At 34.2% G+C, this 19,365-nt stretch overlaps 1 protein-coding gene across 2 annotated transcripts in view; it reads left to right on the forward strand.

The window, feature by feature from the left end:
• Positions 1–14,799, forward strand: part of LOC127162004 (ribonuclease inhibitor-like) — a 32,974-nt gene extending 18,175 nt beyond the window's left edge. Inside the window, exons 3-5 of one of the 2 annotated variants that reach the window (XM_051104778.1) lie at positions 3,946–4,095; positions 13,830–13,876; positions 13,964–14,799. In XM_051104778.1, the coding sequence (XP_050960735.1) occupies positions 3,946–4,095; positions 13,830–13,876; positions 13,964–14,037 (271 nt within the window). In that variant the 3' untranslated portion in view covers positions 14,038–14,799. The remainder of the gene's footprint in view (positions 1–3,945; positions 4,096–13,829; positions 13,877–13,963) is intronic. The other variant, XM_051104779.1, reaches the window with a different exon arrangement.
• Positions 14,800–19,365: the final 4,566 nt, after the last annotated feature.

Consider the following 19,365-nt stretch of genomic DNA (forward strand, 5'->3'; position numbering starts at 1 on the left):
TGCTGTGTTTGAATGATTTAAATCCTCACTGATTGTTTTTAATGTTTTTAGTCCTGTGTACCATGACTAGTTCAGCAGGCTCTAGCAGGGGTCTGTGCTAGGGTTCATTCTTTTGAAATATACTTTATATGTTGCCTATGGGAGAGATCATTTGAAAGTAGGAATGTGACAATGCATGCTGGACTGGATGAAAATCAATAAAAATATGTGCTTATTCAAGTTGGTTGAGAGTGAGGATTTATATGAATGTCTAAAAGGAACTGTCTTCAGAAAGTTTAGATTTTCTTTTTTATCTTGCCTGTGTGTCATGCATATTAAAGTAGTGTTTAGAAACTGCTTAGTTTACAGCGATAACCAAGAAAACACTCTATCGCTGCTGTTCCATAAGCGCCACCTACTGCCAGAGAGTGAATATGCATTCTCATTCAGCATGTCTGGTGTTTTTGTTTCGTTCAGATGTTTTCTGTAGAATAGTTTCACAAAGCTAAAATTAGACCATTCAGGTTTTGCTTCAAATCGAATCTAGTTTAAATCAAAAACTGCTCATACTGCATGTGTACAGCATCTTTGTTTTGATTGTGATTAAAATGCAGTGGTTGCCTAATTTTAAATGGAAAGAGCAAAGGCAAAGCCTTAGTTTGTTTATATGAAGAGATTTATTTTATTTGTAGTATTCATTTAATTGATTTGGGATTTGTTTTAAAATGTCAATTTAGCTTTGTTTGACATATTTCAATTTCTTAAAGAAATGTGCAGTGTTTTGTCTGAGAAACAATAAAAGGACACCTTACATTTATAATTCATCATAACCCTTTAGGCGCCAGGGTTTTTTTTGAAAAATGCTGAATTTTGACATTAAGATTTCAAAAGCTTGTGGCTTGAAAGGGCTTAAAGATAGAGGTCTACTGTAAATTACACAAATGTTGGGCATGACCAAAAGTTTATGTGGGGTGTAAATATACTAATCTAATTTGCATATTATGACGTCATGATGGGCGGCCATCTTGAATTTCACAATATTTAGGAAATAGTAGATATTGAATTGATGTTTGAACTTATTTGCATGTTTTTTTTTTTGTTGTTGTTGTTGTTGTTTTTGTCTTTTTATCCTCATTCCAAATTATCAGAAAATAGGAAACCAACAATAACACAGGAGAAAGCACAAAATTATTACTATATTACTATACTAGTAGTAAAACGTATGTGAACAGTAGCCTACTTTTTGATCAGGTCATCAGTAATATTCAGGAAATAATAGATATTGAATGGATGTTTGAACTTATTTGCATGTGATTTTTTTGGTCTTTTTATCCTCTTTCCAAATGATCAGAAAAGAGGAAACCATTTGAACTTATTTGCATGTGTTTTTTTTTTTTTTTTTTTTTGTCTTTTTATCCTCATTCCAAGTGATCAGAAAAGAGGAAAGCAACAATAAAACAGGAGAAAGTACTACATTATTACTATATTACTATAATATACAGTAGTAAAACGCATGATCCAGATCACCCCGCTGCCTCTACCACGTCTCCCGGCTCTCGCACGCGCAGCGCGCGGCCACTCCCACCTCTGTGGAGCGCTGGATCCAGCGCCGCTGAATCCAGAGAGCTGCTGCTACTTCCAGCCCCACGTTCACCCCTTGCCACCCCCTTCCCCGTTGGGCAAAGTGTCGAAATGATTGCTTTTTTTGTGCTTCATGAACACTTTCGCTTTGACGGCAGCACCATTGCGCTGTAAAGATGTACCGGGAGATGCGCGATCATTAGACGACCGATCGTAATTTCCAAAAGACAAATATTCCCCTTCAGAGTCAGAATCGGCGAATAACATGTGCAACACATCCTTACAGTACAACTTTTTACTTTTTATTTGGCGATTTTCTCTCACAAATCTCACAATTCACTCGCACGCTATGAACTGAACTGCTTCCGCATCAGAGATACGATAGCTCACTTGCTTTGCTATTTCCTCAAATACTTTGAATAGGAACATGACGTAAAATTGGGCTAGAATCAAAGTACTACATGTCTGCCATCTAGTGGTAGGGAATACAAATGAGATATTACACCATATTAGAAACTACAGTCTGTTTTAATGAGTATGACGTCTTGTCGCAATTTTGCGACTTTGGCGCTTAGAGGGTTAAATCTCATTTTGTCCCTAAAAAACAACAACAACAACAACAACAACAACAAAAAAAGGTGAGAAAATAATATCATGAATTGTTACATCCCTATGTTGAAGTTTGGTCTGGCGTTTCGTTGTTATGCTGATGATTTCAGATTTATGTCAGCAGACACCCTAATCCTAACCTAAAATCTTAGATGTTAGACAATTTTCTTAAACTCAATTAGTGACATGCACAGACCTCTGGAGGGGCAGTTGAGAGTGGCTAAACATATTCCAGTGTAATTATTAGATTTGAGCACTGTAATTGTTAATAACATTTGATTTGTATCATGTGTTTGGCAACACAACTGACATATTCAAGGCCCGAAAAGGTATTAAGGATATTGTTATAATGGTCCGTGTGACATCAGTGGTTCAACCATAATATTACAAAAGCAATGAGAATAGTTTTTGTGTGTAAAGAAAACTAAAAATAATAACTTTATTCAGCCATTTGTTTTCTTCTGTGTCAGTCTTCTATGCACGTACATGAGAGTATCACAATGCATGCATGTGCATTCCTGTAGCATGTGCTTATAAATGGAGCAAAGCATCTGGGTTCAAAACTCCGGCTCCTGCGTCAGCAGCACCACACACACATGTACTTGTTGCACACTGCAGTAAACTGCTTTGATATTAGAATATGATATTAATAAATGCTGGATGGCTTGTGTTGGTCAATGGCATGCAATTAATTTTTAAATATATTATATGAAGCTTTTATTACTATTAATACAAATAAAATTGCGTATGAGTTTGCTATGTTAACCACTTGACAAAATAGTATTCTCTCTAAGGCATGGTAAAAACATGATATTTGCGGTAAGTCAAGAAAATGATATTGAAACAATAAGACTGTACAGTGTTGAGCTATATAAAAGAGATTAGTTTTCTGTCTTTATTTGTATCCAAGCAGTTGCTCACCTGTCTAATAAAACACATAACAGTATAAATCAAGTGTGCATGACGCCACTGGCAGGTGATGCAATGACATGGTCTATTACACTAGAAAAAAATTGCTTTAATTCAAAAAGCTTACATATTGTGCCTTTAAGCCCGAAACACACTGCACAATTTTTGGCTGTCCCAGATGAAAGATTGGCATCGTGAAACAGTCGTAGTGATTTCTGTGATCGTGGCTCCTAATCTGTGATCCTATGTCTTATAGTGGAGGTTCAAAGACGGCCGTTGTCACGGTCTTGTGACCAAAGATAGCCTACGATCATTTTCTGACAGTGTCAGAAATTCAGCCTGATCATCACATGGTGTGTTTGCTGTCACGACCCACATTTACAGACCAGCCAATAAAAATGCTTTTTGAAATCAACGTGGCATAGCGCTAAAACAACAACAACAACAACAACAACAACAAAAAAACTGTTTACCTCAAGCTCTTATTCTTTCCTCTTCTGCCGCTTACACTTTTTTGCATAGCCTACGAGTCAATAGGTGTCATCTACATGTCACACAGTGTGATCAGCAATGATCTTATGTGACTGCTAAAATTGTGCAGTGTGTTGAAGGCTTTAAAGGCAGTAACTGTGTAGTTGCTGATGCAGTGATAGTTACATTAGCTCATGCATGTGTGTTATTGTTATCTAATGGTTAAATGTAAGAGATTTACATTTTACAGAGAATGTTCACAATAATAATCTAGGAAATACCTGTAAAGTTAGTGTTTTTTGTAAAAACATGCTGGATGTATATTATCCCCTACATGTTGCATGGCTACTGTATTTCTAAAAAAAAGAAGCAAATTAACACTCACTGTTGTTGTAGATTATCTGGCTGTATGGTGACAGAAGAAGGTTGTGCTGCTCTGGCATCATCTCCGAGTTCAAACCCCTCACACCTGAGAGAGCTGGATCTGAGCTACAATCACCCAGGAGTTTCAGGAGTGAAGCTGCTCAACCACCTGGAAAAACTCAAGTAAGCTGAACAGTAACAATCATTCTGTCTGCTGTGTATGTGAGAGAATTTGTTATTATGTTGTGAAACCTAAAATAAAAAAACAATGCATGGGAAGTCCATTAAAAATATGACAGTTTATATATTCATATAAAATTAATCTATATATCACAGACCCATGATCAATGTAGAAGAGCTGTTTTGTCAAAGAACATGTCACTTCTGGTCCTGTCAACATGCTGTTCTTCACTGGTGGTCTGTGAGATCAATATACCATGACACTATATATCATGTTAACAAACAGAATTACTGAAGGAAGGAGAAACAGAAAAAAAGAGAAGAGACAAACAGAAACACAACTACAACTAAATTACAGTCACAGCCTTAGATGAAACTGAAATAAAAGACATTAAATCTCTTAAGATCTCAGCAGAGGAGGATTAAACAATGCCACAAACAGCTTCACCAACTTCACTTATTACTAACCAGTTTGATTTTATTTCTGTCATACAAAATGTAGCGAATTTAGCTCAAAGGGAAATATATATAAATAATTACAATTAATTATGATTAATTACAATTACTTATATCAGCTGCCAGTAGTAACTGTAGCAGAATCAATTTTCCATCAACTAATCTGTTCGCTCAGCGAACATTCAGTATAATCTTTATATCAACTCTAAGAAATGATATTTTCTTGGCCACAGAAAATAACTTTCTTAAAGTACCTTGCATTAGAGCAAGTAGCTCGAATCGGAATCGTAAAGGGACATTAATTTGCAAGGCAGAATCAGAACCAAAACTCATGTAATTTGTGCACAATAGTTTATTAACGAAGGACTAACACATAACTAATCTAAACAAACAAACATGAAATCACTCATACATGGGGAAGGGTCAGTGAGAAGCAGTTAGAGAGAGAGAAGGAACATGAAGCTATGGAAAAAAGTCAGTTAACCACCTGCTGTGAAACCATCAGTGCTGACTACAGCTTATACTAAACCTCTGTTTGTTTAGTTAAATGTACGATACTTGCATTGCCTTGGTCGTTGAACAAGTGTCCAAATGCAGTCTCTGGTGAAGGTCTTGATGGTTGGAGCAGTGGTGGTTTTGGAATCGTGATCACGTTCTTCTGGGTCCGAAGAGTGATGAACTCCAAAGATGTTCTGACTCGATGGTGACTGGGAGTTTCATCCCATGTGAAAAGTGAAGAAGAACCAAGAGCTGAGAGGGACTCAGCTGAAGTCCTGTGATCCTTGGGGAATGGAAAGACAAGGCCGCAAGGCCTGGCGCGTGCTTAGGGAAGTCCTGAAGAGTTCTAGCTCATCTTCTTAGGTTCTAAAAGAACCACTGACTGACTGAGGCGAGTCATGAAAATGAATTCAGGAGTTGAGTGGAAGTGTCTGGCTCTTAGTGATCGAGAGCCAGTGTTGGGCCTGTCGGGCCTGCCAGGCACGCCCTGTGCCGGCTCAGGCTCCCCGTGGGTTCCTCCACACGGGCAGCAATCGGTAGATGTTGCAGACGAGTGAAGAGAGGGAAGAAAGGGAAGAGCCAGGGAGGCGGTCAACCGTTTGCCTTTAAGCTCTCTGGAGGCTGCGCCTCCAGGAGGTCCATGAACCAATGGTAACTTTCACCTTCGGAGAGAAAGTTTATGACTCTTTGTCCGTGAGCATGGTATTTTGCATATGTAATTTGACTGGGTGTTGATGCAAAACTACTAGGTTTCTTAAAACACTAATATGTTGCATAGGTATCAACATCTAATTTACACCATCTTTTAGATCATCAACATACGAATTAAAAGAGACCAAACATGACATAGGTGCTTTATACAACTAGTCATCTATCATAACGCATGCATAAAACAGTAGAAAGACAAATAAAAATACAACAGACAAAATTAAAATACAATGCAGTAATACTGTACACAATGACCTGGGCTATGTGTGATAGGAAGGTCAAAGAAAGGTTTGTCTGGGAATGAATAGGAAAGAGTCTATAGGCATTGTGTCTTTCCTATGGCAAATGTAGCATGGGCAGATGTGCATTCCTTGAAGCAATAAAACCTCTTATCAGATAGTCACCGTGGCAACTAAGCCCTTTTGGGGTGTTCGTTGCTTTGGGGGGTTGTCTTCAAAACTCCAGCATATAGCTGGGTTGTTGGTTTTAAAGATTATTTGTTAAATGTAACAAATAACTGTATGTCTGATTGGTCCAGATGCTACAAAAAGTTCTTAATGAGAATTACAGAGGTTTAGATGTTAGTTTCTTTTGTAATTGTGTGCTTACAAAGCACATAATAGTAAATAAAACAAAGAGAGAAAGTGATGGGGTGGTTGGTTTTTTAATGCTGAAAACAATCATCATGTCTCGGCTTGGTTCACTGATATTATACTTTGTTGAATATAAAAGCCTTTTGCTTCTACAATAGAGTTGTGACGTTCGCGAACAAACCGATTCTTTTGAACGGCTCATAAACATGAACGATGGGAGCCGAGTCGCGGCTGGGCGGGAGCCGTTCTTTCTGTCGTTCTTTTTTTCCTATGCGTGTTTCACACAGATGCACACAAATTAGCTCCTCCGTGAGACAGAACAGTTATAGGGGGAGGGGCGCACCCAGCGCAGGGGTGCTACTGTCTAACAGCATGATGATAGTTGTGCACGCATCCTTCATGCGAGTACTCCAGTGGAAAAAAACCCTGCGTGCCTCTGTCATTGGGTAGGAACGAGCCATGACTTGTGCACACTGCCATCACATGCTTACTCCAGTTAAAAAATACAAACAAACAAAAAACATTGCATACATTGCATTACATTGCATTTTGTGTTCATTTAAAACTTGAAGGGGCTGATCTCCTATTTGCAAATTTTACAGTAGTTATAGTAGTAATAGTGGACTGTATGTAGACATTTCCATTTTATTTATTCTAATTTTATCTACAGTATATGTCTAATACTTTAAATATTTTTTGTTTTCTATCAAAATGTTCTTGTGTGATAACAATGTTCTTGTGTGGAAGTGTTTGTAGTAAAAGCTGTTTTGCACAGAAATTCATTGCAGCCGGCTTTGTTTTTGATGTTTATTTGTGAGTAGGTATTGTATGAATAACATAAGTCAACGTAGATTTACACATACACACACTTTGTACTAAAGGTAAATCCAAAATAGTGATGTCACTGTCTAAGCAGAGGAATGTTGTGCAAATCTATGGAATATAGTCCACACATGACAAATGAGGTAATAATCAATGTTTCAGAATAATTCAAACTCAGATATTGGTGTGTGATATCTGAGTTTTAATTATTTGACTACAAATCTCACCTCATCATTCCTCCAGTGATTACTTCCAGGATAAACTGAGATGCCCCCAAGCTGGCTTCTTAAAACTGACTAAATATTTAAAAAGAGCCAAAAGAGTCGTTCTTTTGAACGGCTCTTTAAAAGGAACAGATCGCCAAGATCTGGATCCCCTCAAATAGCCATAAATCCCATCACTATTCTACAAGTTGAATTTTAAAAGTATTCTAGCAATTTAAACAATTTTCTTTTTAAAATTGTGGATAGATAAAGTTTTGTTCATGGCACACATAGACATGAAGAATCAGCATATGAATCTCAAAAATGGTGGCAATCAACAAAATATGCAAGTAAACATCTTTGAACATCACAGAACAGGCTACTAAAAAGTCACAACAAAAATAGCGAAAAATTAAGGCATATATAAGAATAAACACTCCTGAAAATACAAAGCCAATTCAGGTGCATAATTTATTAATGTTGCAATGCATTCTGGGAGCCATGAATGAGTTTTGATTAGTTCACCCAGAATGCACTGCAGCATGAAGTGTTTTGTTTATTGTCACCATCGTTGAGATTCATATGCTGATTCTTGATGAATGTTTGTATCTACTTCACACAAGTGTTCAAAATATATTAAACAAAGTATTTGATTTTTAACAATAACAAATTAATGTAACAATGTTTCTATAAGATATCAAACCACAAATTCCAGCTTTTGATCAGGTCAGTGAACCAGGATATTACACAATAAGTAAATCTCTACTAATGACAAATAACATTTAGAATAATATTTTTTCTGGCTTTTTTTTTTTTTTTTTTTTTTTTTTTGCCATAGTAAGTGTGTTTTGCAGACACACACTTACAGCAGCCAGAAAACAAAAGTTATGAATTGAAGGGTCAAGAGCCCAATTAAAGCAAACATTGATCACCTTAATGGTACTAATCAAACTAAATAAATTCAACATCTAAACCTCTGTTCTAAATAAGTACTTTAGACAAACTGATTAGTAATAAATGAAGCTGGTGAAGCTGTTTGTGGAGTTGTTTAATCATCCTCTGCTGAGACTGTAAGTCAGTTGTAGTTGTGTTTCTGTTTGTCTCTTCTCTTTTTTTTTCCTGTTTCTCTTTCCTTCAATAATTCTGCTTGATAACATTCTTTTTTATTAAGCTCAACTCTGCTTCAGTGTTACTTTAACACTCTCTATTGTGGGACCAAATACACTGTGATCAGTGTTGATCCCTGAAAATTCTTCAAATAACGTCACTTAACTTTTTACAGTCATGAACTCCACGTCATGAACATCACCCACCCACGAAATGGAACTAAAAAGAACACATATAACACACCAGATCATTTTGCAGAGCAATTTTAACACCTCTTATTAACTTTAAATATACAACACAATAAGGAAATATGAGATTTAAATTATTTATTTATTTATTTGTTTATTTAATTATTTCTTTATTTATTTATTTGTACTTACAGTTAACACATTAATAAATGATTGCCTTAAGTCTTTGCTATAATTTGTTTAGTCATTACTGGTGAACAATGCAAATAGAATTTTTTATTTTTATTTTTTTTAAAGCTTAGGTGTAGCCTATGGAGCCCCTTAAGGGACATGGTGGTGAAAAAAATCAGAGTGAGTGAAAAAAAATTCAGGTTGGGAGGAAAAATATTTTTCAGATTTTTTTGCGTTCCCTCGAGAAACTTTGCCCTCGCAAAACGTTTACGTTCTCTTGCAAAACTGGTAGAGTTCAGACAAACACTTCCTGTTTACTCAGCTCAGTATGTTCACAACGGAGCGGTTCTTAAGAGTTCTATACTTGAACTCAAGTGGCCTATTATAGAAATACAGTCATTTAATTGCTTATAGTTTAAGGCACGATTTTGGAACATTCTAAAACGCTTAATGTGGATTAATGTAATAAAACAGTGACAGCGGAGGACCAATTCGGTATTAATAAATGCTATTCATACTAATAAAAATTTTAATATTAATAGCATTACTCTCAATAAAGCAGATAGTCATAAATGCAACTTGCTAATGTCTTTTCTCCCCACAGAAAACCTTTAAGGGAAGCTAATGGAGGAATTAAGACGGTATTTGTAGTTACAATGGTTTAAGTATAGTAACCATTGTTAATTTGTTTGCTGTTTGTTTTAAAAAAATAATAAGTTTTTGAAAGGAAAAATAAAACAAATAAGTCACGTAGCCTATTAGTCCCATTTTATTTAGAAATAATACTACCAGCAGGCCTACAGCGTGTTATAATACCAACATTATAAACACACAGCACTCCACAGCAAATCCTTTAAATTTAACTGTATTCAGAACAGACCAAAAACCAAAACCAAAAAACTATAACTTATTCATTTTTAACGAATAAATATAATATAATGCAGTATATAATAATAGGTATAAGCTTATTTAGCTATAAATAAACTAAAATAAATAATTTAAAGCGAAACTGAAAGTATGGGCTCACGTATCGCTCTCCTTCAGCACAAAACCAAATGTTTCCATATTCGCAATATTTGCAGCTAAACCATTAAATTAACCATTAAATTAAATTATATCGACGTGAAAAAATCATAGTGAACAAAAATGTGCCGCAGTTGATTGGACCGGTGCTCAAACTGTACGACACAGACTAATACAGACTATTTAAACTGACTAGTGTAAGTTTGTATCTGTTTGGGTGATTCTGTGTATTATTTTAATACAGTTATATTTAACGAAATAATAATAGTTCCAACGAAATCTGCAACAGAACTGGTGTGTCTCCAAACAACAGCGGTGTTTCGTTTCTGAATTAATCTGCAGCTCTGAACCATTCGGAGAGTCCGTGATTAATCACCCATTCATAACTACAACCATTTGCTTAGTTATTGAATGAATGAATGAATGAATGAATGAATGAATGAAACTCTATGAGTCGCTCAATTGCGAACGTGCAATGTAGAAACCACTACAAGCTGTAAAGTAAACAGGAAGTGTTTGTCCGAACTCAACTGGTTTTGCGAGGAACGTAAAGTTTTGCGAGGGAACGCAAAAAAATCATAAGTAAATGTAGGACAGGTTATGAGGACTGTCTTTATGGTGTTTTTCTAGTGGTTATAGTGTTTGACCACCTTTCTAGCAATTTGCCAAAAATGAGCAGTAGTTTCCTTTCCTGGATATTACTGTGGGCTGTTTAACATTTCTATAACACCAAAAAGGGGAACATTTTTCAGAAAACAGTGAAGCCGGTTTAAATTAAATAGTGAAAGATAATCCCAAACCTATAAGCAGTGACAGACACTGTTACATTGAACTGAGAAATATTAAATCAGTCACTGAATAGAGTAATATTTGTGTACATATTATCTCATGAATACCTACAGAGAAATGATAGTGCTCATTTACAACACAAATAAAATAATGATCCACAACAATAAACGTGCAGCAGACAAATGATCAGACACTATCAGTGAATAATGTTAAATCTGTTACATTTATAATATAATAATCTTTAAGCCTAGACGTATTTAAAGATTGTTACAAAATGTTGGACTTCAACAAAAATACAACATTTGAGAACAAATAAAGTGGGAGATACAGAGAGAAAATATTTGTGAGCTCAAGATAATGTTGAATTACATTTTTATATTCAGTTTTGACGCACATTGAACCTGAAATTAGGGAAGAAAATTGTCTTTTATTTTCGAGTTATGATCGATTTTGATTTAAAAATCTTAACTTTTAAATTAAACCTACCCTATACCCTAGTTTTTAATATAATTCACCAAAAATCACACTATGAAAAATATTAGTAACTATTGCAAATAGCAAACATATCAAAACAATATTATAACACAATTATGGCTTTACAAAAACACATTAAAATAAAACAATAAATATGAGAACCTGAGAAAACTGTATTTAACAAATGTTTAATATTTTCTAACTGTATTTAACATTTTCAGAAACTGTGAGTACAGTAATTACAACTCTACAAATTGTATGTTTGCTTTTGTAATTTTCTGTCCTTATTCAGGTTTATTATTTTGCATGTTAGGCTCATTTTGACAAAGTATGTGCTTTCTACAAATCTAATTGTGCAAGACTCGTTTATTTTATTTTATATATACAGTCAGAATTGTTGGTACCCTTGTTAAATATGATCAAGCATTTTCTCTAATATACAATGGCCACAATTACCCTTAGAAATTCTTGAGTAAAATATTTCTAAAGTATATTTCCATTTATATTTCCATTTTTTAGCACACCAGCATGACAGAACATGAAATTATCCAGGATTGTAAATGTGAGGTAATACAAAGGACAAATTCCCTTAACCCTCTAACAATTACTTTCTACTTACTGCCTTGTTATTCTGAAAATTAATACAATATAATGTAATATGTTAATTAAAAGGGCCTTAAGGTAGTCAATGATGTGCTGTTTTTAAGCCACATGACATTTGAATGTTCCTCCAAACACTTTTCTCCACCGTCACCCCAACATGGAGGACACCTGTTGAAGTGCTCCAGAAATTGCTCTGTAAACCTAATTTCTGAATGTCTCTTCTCAAGGGAGATTTTTTTGCATCATCTTTGGTTAGTAAATTACATATTTTTATTCAGAAATCAATATTATCTAGTTTTTCTGTAAAATGAGAAAATATCAATGTTGCCATATGCCAACACTGTACCACAGTGGAATTGAAGTAATGTATTTCCCCATTGGGATTTTTTATAGACAGTAACATCAATAATTTGATTGTACTTATTTATTTATTTGAAGTGTTTATTGTAGTATATGTGTATTTATGTATAAATAAGGAAATTATTTAGTCTTTGCAAAAAATTAATACAATAGCTCATTTATATTGTTCACTTTTTTTTTTTTTTTTTTGATTTGTGTGACTGAAACTATTTCATTTAATGGAAAAAACTTAAATAAAAAAAATATATAGAAAGAAATAAAAAGAACATAATGTGCATTTGAAGAGGAAAATCATTGATCACAATGAGAAAAAGCAAAGAATATTTAGTTCTGATGTGCAGCAAAAGATTGTTAAGCCTCACAAATTAGAAAGTGTCTATAAGAAAAGAGCTCAAGCACTGAAAATCCCTAATAATTAAGTTCTAATCAACTGAAGATGTTACAAATCTGCCTGGAAGAAGACGTGTGTTTATATCGTCCTAATGCATGATGAGGACGGGAGTTTGTACCAAAGATCAAATGAATAAACAATGCAGATTTATTTTCACAGCCTTTTTGATCATATTTACTGAGGACACCAACAATTCTGACCACAACCGTATTTTTTTCTCATTTTGTAGTTTCAGGAATGTTTAATATTGTGTGAAAAACAATCCTGCAACATTATCATGTGTGTTGTTGTACAGTGAACACAAACAGTCGACTGTTAGTTTGTTTTAACCTGTATAGTTCGTATGTTACTACTTTAAAACCAATAACGGCGTCTCTTTTGACGATAATTGCGTTTTGCTCTCGTCCAGGTTCTTCATGGCTAAAGTACAAAGAAGCGGCGCGACCAAATAATCACTAATAGCTCACAGCACCTCTGCTGCTGAAAATAATCACAATCACACGATTACCAGCTGCTGATATCGGTCGAGCTTTTACAGTGAATTTGCAGGTTGTTTTGAATGTGCTGTAAAACGGGGACATTTCCGGGGACAGATCCAGTCGGGGATGGGACAACAAACACAGGGACTGTCCCCGGAAACCCGGGACGTCTGGTCACCCTACTGAATGTGAGATATATCGAGATACACGGCCCTACTAGCAACCGCCCCATGTACCCTAGCAACTGCACAGCAACACCCTAGCAACCACCTTGTGTACCTTGACAACAACATAGCAACAGCCTAGCCACAACCACAAGTACCCTAACAACTATATACCGATACCCTAGCAACCACCCAAAATGTGTTATCAACCACACAGCAAGTATCATAGCAACCATATAGCAACAGCCTAGCAACCACCCTCAGTACCTTAGCAGCTGCATAGCAACACTCTAGAAACCACCCAGAACACCCTAGCAACCACACTGAGTGCCTTTGCAACTGCATAGCAACCAGCCAGAACATGTTATCAACATCACTGCATCCACCCAAGTACCCTGGCAACTGCATAGCAACAGTCTAGTAACCACTTCCAGTACCTTAGCAACTGCATAGCAACCACTCTCAGCACCTTAGCAACTGCATAGCAACCACTCTCAGCACCTTAGCAACTGCATAGCAACCACCCAAGTACCCTGGCAACTGCATAGCAACAGTCTAGTAACCACTTCCAGTACCTTAGCAACTGTGTTTAATGTGTGTGTGTGTGTGTGTGTTTAATGTGCGTGTGTGTGTGTGTGTGTGTTTAATGTGTGTGTGTGTGTGTGTGTGTGTTTAGTGTGTGTGTGTGTGTGTGTGTGTGTTTTCTAGTGTGGATCATGGAGGAGAGTTCAGGATCACATCAGGACTCCACAAATGTAAGTTCACAAACAGACACACAGTTTTGTTGTTTGTTGTTTAGTTGTTGTAAATGTGTCTCTTGTAATGTGTGTTCTTGTGTTCAGATGCCTGTGATCTCACACTGGATACAAACACAGCAAACAAACACTCAAACTGTCTGACGAGAACAGAAAGGTGACACGTGTGGATGAACAACAGTCATATCCTGATCATCCAGACAGATTTGATGAGTATCCTCAGGTTCTGAGTGTTGAGAGTTTGACTGGACGCTGTTACTGGGAGACTGAATGGAGTGGAGATGATGTTTATATATCAGTGTCATATAAAGAAATCAAGAGGAAAGGAAGGATAATGACTGTGTGTTTGGACGTAATGTGAACTCCTGGAGTCTTGAATGCTCTGATCACAGATTCACTGCCCGTCACAATAATAAGTCCACTGCTGTATCTGCTGGTTCAGTGTCCAGTAAGAGAGTAGGAGTGTATGTGGACGTGTCTGGCGGCACTTTGTCCTTCTACAGCGTCTCTGACACACACAAACTCACACACTTACACACATTCACACACACATTCACTCAAACACTACACGCTGGATTTGGACTTTATAATTTAAACTGTTCAGTGTCTCTGTGTGACATTAAACACACACAGACATTAAACACACACAGACATTAAACACACACAGACATTAAACACACACAGACATTAGTGGACACAGTGTGAGTGTAATGATGTGAAAGTGTTGCTGTTGTTGTGTGTGTTTTAATCACAGGCTTCAGGAAGTTCAATATCAGACACACAAGACAGTTTCCTGTTTCAGATCATCAGGATGAAGATGTTTCTCCAGTCAGAGACACTTTCTGTGTTTCTGTCCAACACAAATCACACATTAATACAGACAAATAAAATCACGTCATATTTACACTGTTGTATCATATTAAAATATTGTTTATGCAAATGAGCGTCAGACTGTGTTTGTATTTGTTTTTACTCCTTCTTCACACTTGAAATACAACATTTTTTATTTTTTTATAAAAAATAAATGCAATATATTTTTGTTCAATAATGTTTTTTGATTATTATTTAGCATTTTGAGCTGATTTTATGGTAGTATTACATTTTTATACAATTTTAATGAGCTATTTTTCCAGAAAAATTAAACTTTGAGACTCTTCATTTTTGGGTCAAACTTGAAATACAACTTTATTTTGTTTTTTAGGAAAATTAATGTAATATATTTTTGTTCAATAATGTTTTTTGATTATTATTTAACATTTTGAGCTGATTTTATGGTAGTATTACATTTTTAAACAATTTTAATGAGCTATTTTTCCAGAAAAATTAAACTTTGAGTCTCTTCATTTTTGGGTCACACTTGAAATACAACTTTATTTTTTTTTTTTTTTTAGGAAAATTAATGTAATATATTTTTGTTCAATAATGTTTTTTGATTATTATTTTGCATTTTGAGCTGATTTTATGGTAGTATTACATTTTTTAAAATTTTAATGAGCTATTTTTCCAGTAAAATTAAACTTTCAGCCTCTTCATTTTTGGGTCACACTTGAAATACAACTTTTTTTTTTTTTTTTTAGGAAAATTAATGTAATATATTTTTGTTCAATAATGTTTTTTGATTATTATTTAACATTTTGAGCTGATTTTATGGTAGTATTACATTTTTAAAAACTTTTAATGAGCTATTTTTCCAATAAAATTAAACTTTCAGCCTCTTCATTTTTGGGTCACACTTGAAATACAACTTTTTTTTTTTTATTTTTTAGGAAAATTAATGTAATATATTTTTGTTCAATAATGTTTTTTGATTATTATTTAACATTTTGAGCTGATTTTATGGTAGTATTACATTTTTATACACTTTTAATGAGCTATTTTTCCAGAAAAATTAAACTTTGAGACTCTTCATTTTTGGGTCAAACTTGAAATACAACTTTATTTTGTTTTTTAGGAAAATTAATGTAATATATTTTCGTTCAATAATGTTTTTTGATTATTATTTAACATTTTGAGCTGATTTTATGGTAGTATTACATTTTTAAAAACTTTTAATGAGCTATTTTTCCAGAAAAATTAAACTTTGAGACTCTTCATTTTTGGGTCACACTTGAAATACAACTTTATTTTATTTTTTTAGGAAAATTAATGTAATATATTTTTGTTCAATAATGTTTTTTGATTATTATTTTGCATTTTGAGCTGATTTTATGGTAGTATTACATTTTTATAAAATTTTAATGAGCTATTTTTCCAGAAAAATTAAACTTTGAGCCTCTTCATTTTTGGGTCACACTTGAAATACAACTTTTTTTTTTTTTTAGGAAAATTAATGTAATATATTTTTGTTCAATAATGTTTTTTGATTATTATTTAGCATTTTGAGCTGATTTTATGGTAGTATTACATTTTTATACAATTTTAATGAACTATTTTTCCAGAAAAATTAAACTTTGAGACTCTTCATTTTTGGGTCACACTTGAAATACTACTTTATTTTGTATTTTATGAAAAGTAATGTAATATATGTTTGCTCAATAATGTTTTTTGATTATTATTTAACATTTTGAGCTGATTTTATGGTAGTATTACATTTTTAAAAACTTTTAATATTTATTTTTTTTAACCCCTAACACCGAGTTATAAAAACCAAATAAAAAAGTCCCTCAATGCAGAATTATAGTGTATGTCAATTATGTACAGAATAAACTTTTCAGTGTTTAGAAACAAAATAAATAAATACAAATAACCGATACTCCCACTGCTAGACGGTGAATCATTTCCTTAACAACAACTTCAGTACTTCATTGTTTACTTGACTTTCTGTAGTGCAGCCGCTGCGTCAAAACAATAGCGAGCATTTAGACACGATGAAGCAAGAGATGTTTTTTTTTTTTAGAAAAATTAATATTAATACATTTTGTTTGCTGATTGGCTGTGGTTGGTTTGAATACCACATTTCTAAAGAGTTTATTCAAAGCTCACAATTATAAAAATTTGTGTTTTAAAATGTGTTTCTTCTCATGCTAAGCTACAGCATATTACTACAGCTTTCAGTGTCACATGATCTTTCAGAAATTATGCTGATTGTTGCTTATGAAACATTTCTTATTATTATTATTATAGCAGACACAACACACTGACAAAAAAGCAAGATTTCAAATTTAATTGTTTATAACAAATATATAAATCAGGACAGCACTAAAATAGTAACTACACTGTAAAAAATTGCACTGTAAAATAACAGTAATCTACTGGCAGCTGTGGTTGCCAGCATTATACTGTTATTTTACCGCTCTCTACCGTTAATTTACAGCTCTTCATTTTTTACAGTATGTTACCATTATTATACCATGTGGTAACTCATTTTATTTTGGAAACCGATTGCTTCAAACCATTTGAGTTTTTAAAAAACTATTGTTTATATGTTGTTAGTACAGTGAACTTATTTAATTTGAGTCCACTAAGAAGAAATATTTCTTAATATAAACCCACAAACACTTAAAGTGTAATAAAGAAGCAATCGACTTTTACTCAAATCTTTATAGATTGTCATTAACTAACAATAGCACAAATTTGTGTAATAAAGTGCTTAGTAAAGACATTGTCACTATATCAGCAATTCCACAATTACTGTCTTTAAATAAAGCAGCAAAACATCAGTGTTTGTGGCTCATCATTGCCTGAAGCACAAGCTCTACTCTCCAGCACAACAGTGACCCACAAAACTAAATTAAACTGACAGATCTCTCTTGTACAAAAACACATCAGTTAGGCACAATCAAATATTTACTCTCCTTACCAGTTAATGACTTTGCATAATTGTTTTTCTGTGAACATTCACTAATATTTTAGTGAAAATAACTTGATTTGCTAACTTGAAATCTGACTGTTATGTTTTACAGTATATTACTGTTTTTTTCTTGAATTAACGGTAATCTACTGGCAGCTCTGGTTGCCAGCATGTTACTGTTTTTCTACAGTGTGTTGCCGTAAATTAATTACAGTTTATTACTGTTAAATTACATTTCATGCAGTTTTTTTTCCATCTGACATCTTTAACCCTTTAAAACCCACAGCAAAATCCTCATTTTAAATGAACACTTATAATGTGTCAACACTACAGAGTGTTTGAGTAATACTGAATTAGTGCTGAAGTTAATGAGATAATTATATGATTGATCACGTTCTGACTGAGCATTAGAGATGAACACCAGCTGTTAACAAACAAAATTGCTGAATGAAAGAAAAACACAAGAACAACTGACTTCAGCCACAGTCTTAGACGACATCAACTGAAATAAAAGAAGACATTAAATCTCTCAAGATCTGATTAAACTCCTAAAACAGCATTACCAGCTTCAGTTATTACCACACTGACTTTATTTCAAAAAGACGTCTACAGAAGAGAGTTGCAGAGGTTTAGGGTTTTTTTTCTTTCACTACCACAGTGGAGATCAGTGTTTACTTTAGTTGGGCTGTTGTACCTTGACTTTTTAAACTTGATTTTACTTTAGTTGTTGCAATTATGTGTGTTTATAACATGCTTGTTATGACAAAAAGAAAATGAAAGACAAAAAAAAACTGGAATTGTTCATGGTTTGGTAATAACAGGTTTTATCCAGTGTCTTTTTTTATTGTTGAATATTGATGCTAGATTAAAAAAAAAAAAAAAAAAAAACTTTTATAATTTAGATACACACATCAAGAATCATCGTATGAATCTAAACAAGTCACAGGTGAGGTTTTGTAGTGTGCTGATACCCAGCATGCATTGCAGCATGAAGCTTTCGATTGTCACCATTGTTGAGATTCATATGCTGATTCTTCATGTCTCTATTTGAGTATAAATGGTACAGCAGTTTTAAATTTTAAGAAAAAAAGAGCAGGACAGAATTGCGTGATGACGTACATCACAGACACGCTGCCAGCGCTCAACATTCATCATACATTTGACATCTATGTCCCCTAACTTCTGATTCTGAGCTGACATGAAATAACTTGGCCTGACATTACTACACATAACATTGCCTTTAAACCTGGAATGAGGAAGCCCCAAATGCACATAAGCATACAGAAAATAACAAAACATGTATCTATCTATATCTATCTATCTATCTATCTATAATCTATATATCTATCTATCTCTATCATTTTCTGTCTCTATCTCTCGCAATGCCAGGGTGGTCTACAAAAAAGATTTGTCCCTTCTGTCAGGGCATTTTATTCTGCGCCCAGAAGGTCTGTTCACATTGTAAAAAAGAACAGCCTGTGAAGCAGCGGCTCAAGAAGAAGCTTCAGCAGTTTAATGAAAAGCGAGAACAATGGGTGGTTGGCCGTAAGAGAAACCACAACATTGCATCAATCAAGGATGAAGCCATTGTCATGGTATGTATAATTTCTTATGTGACATTAAATTGTCTGGATAAATTCAGTGGTACCATTTGCGATTAATCATGCCAGTGCAAGGTCAGAAAGGCATTATTATTATT

This window comes from Labeo rohita, unplaced genomic scaffold (genome assembly GCF_022985175.1).
Source record: "Labeo rohita strain BAU-BD-2019 unplaced genomic scaffold, IGBB_LRoh.1.0 scaffold_799, whole genome shotgun sequence".
Lineage (NCBI taxonomy): Eukaryota > Metazoa > Chordata > Actinopteri > Cypriniformes > Cyprinidae > Labeo > Labeo rohita.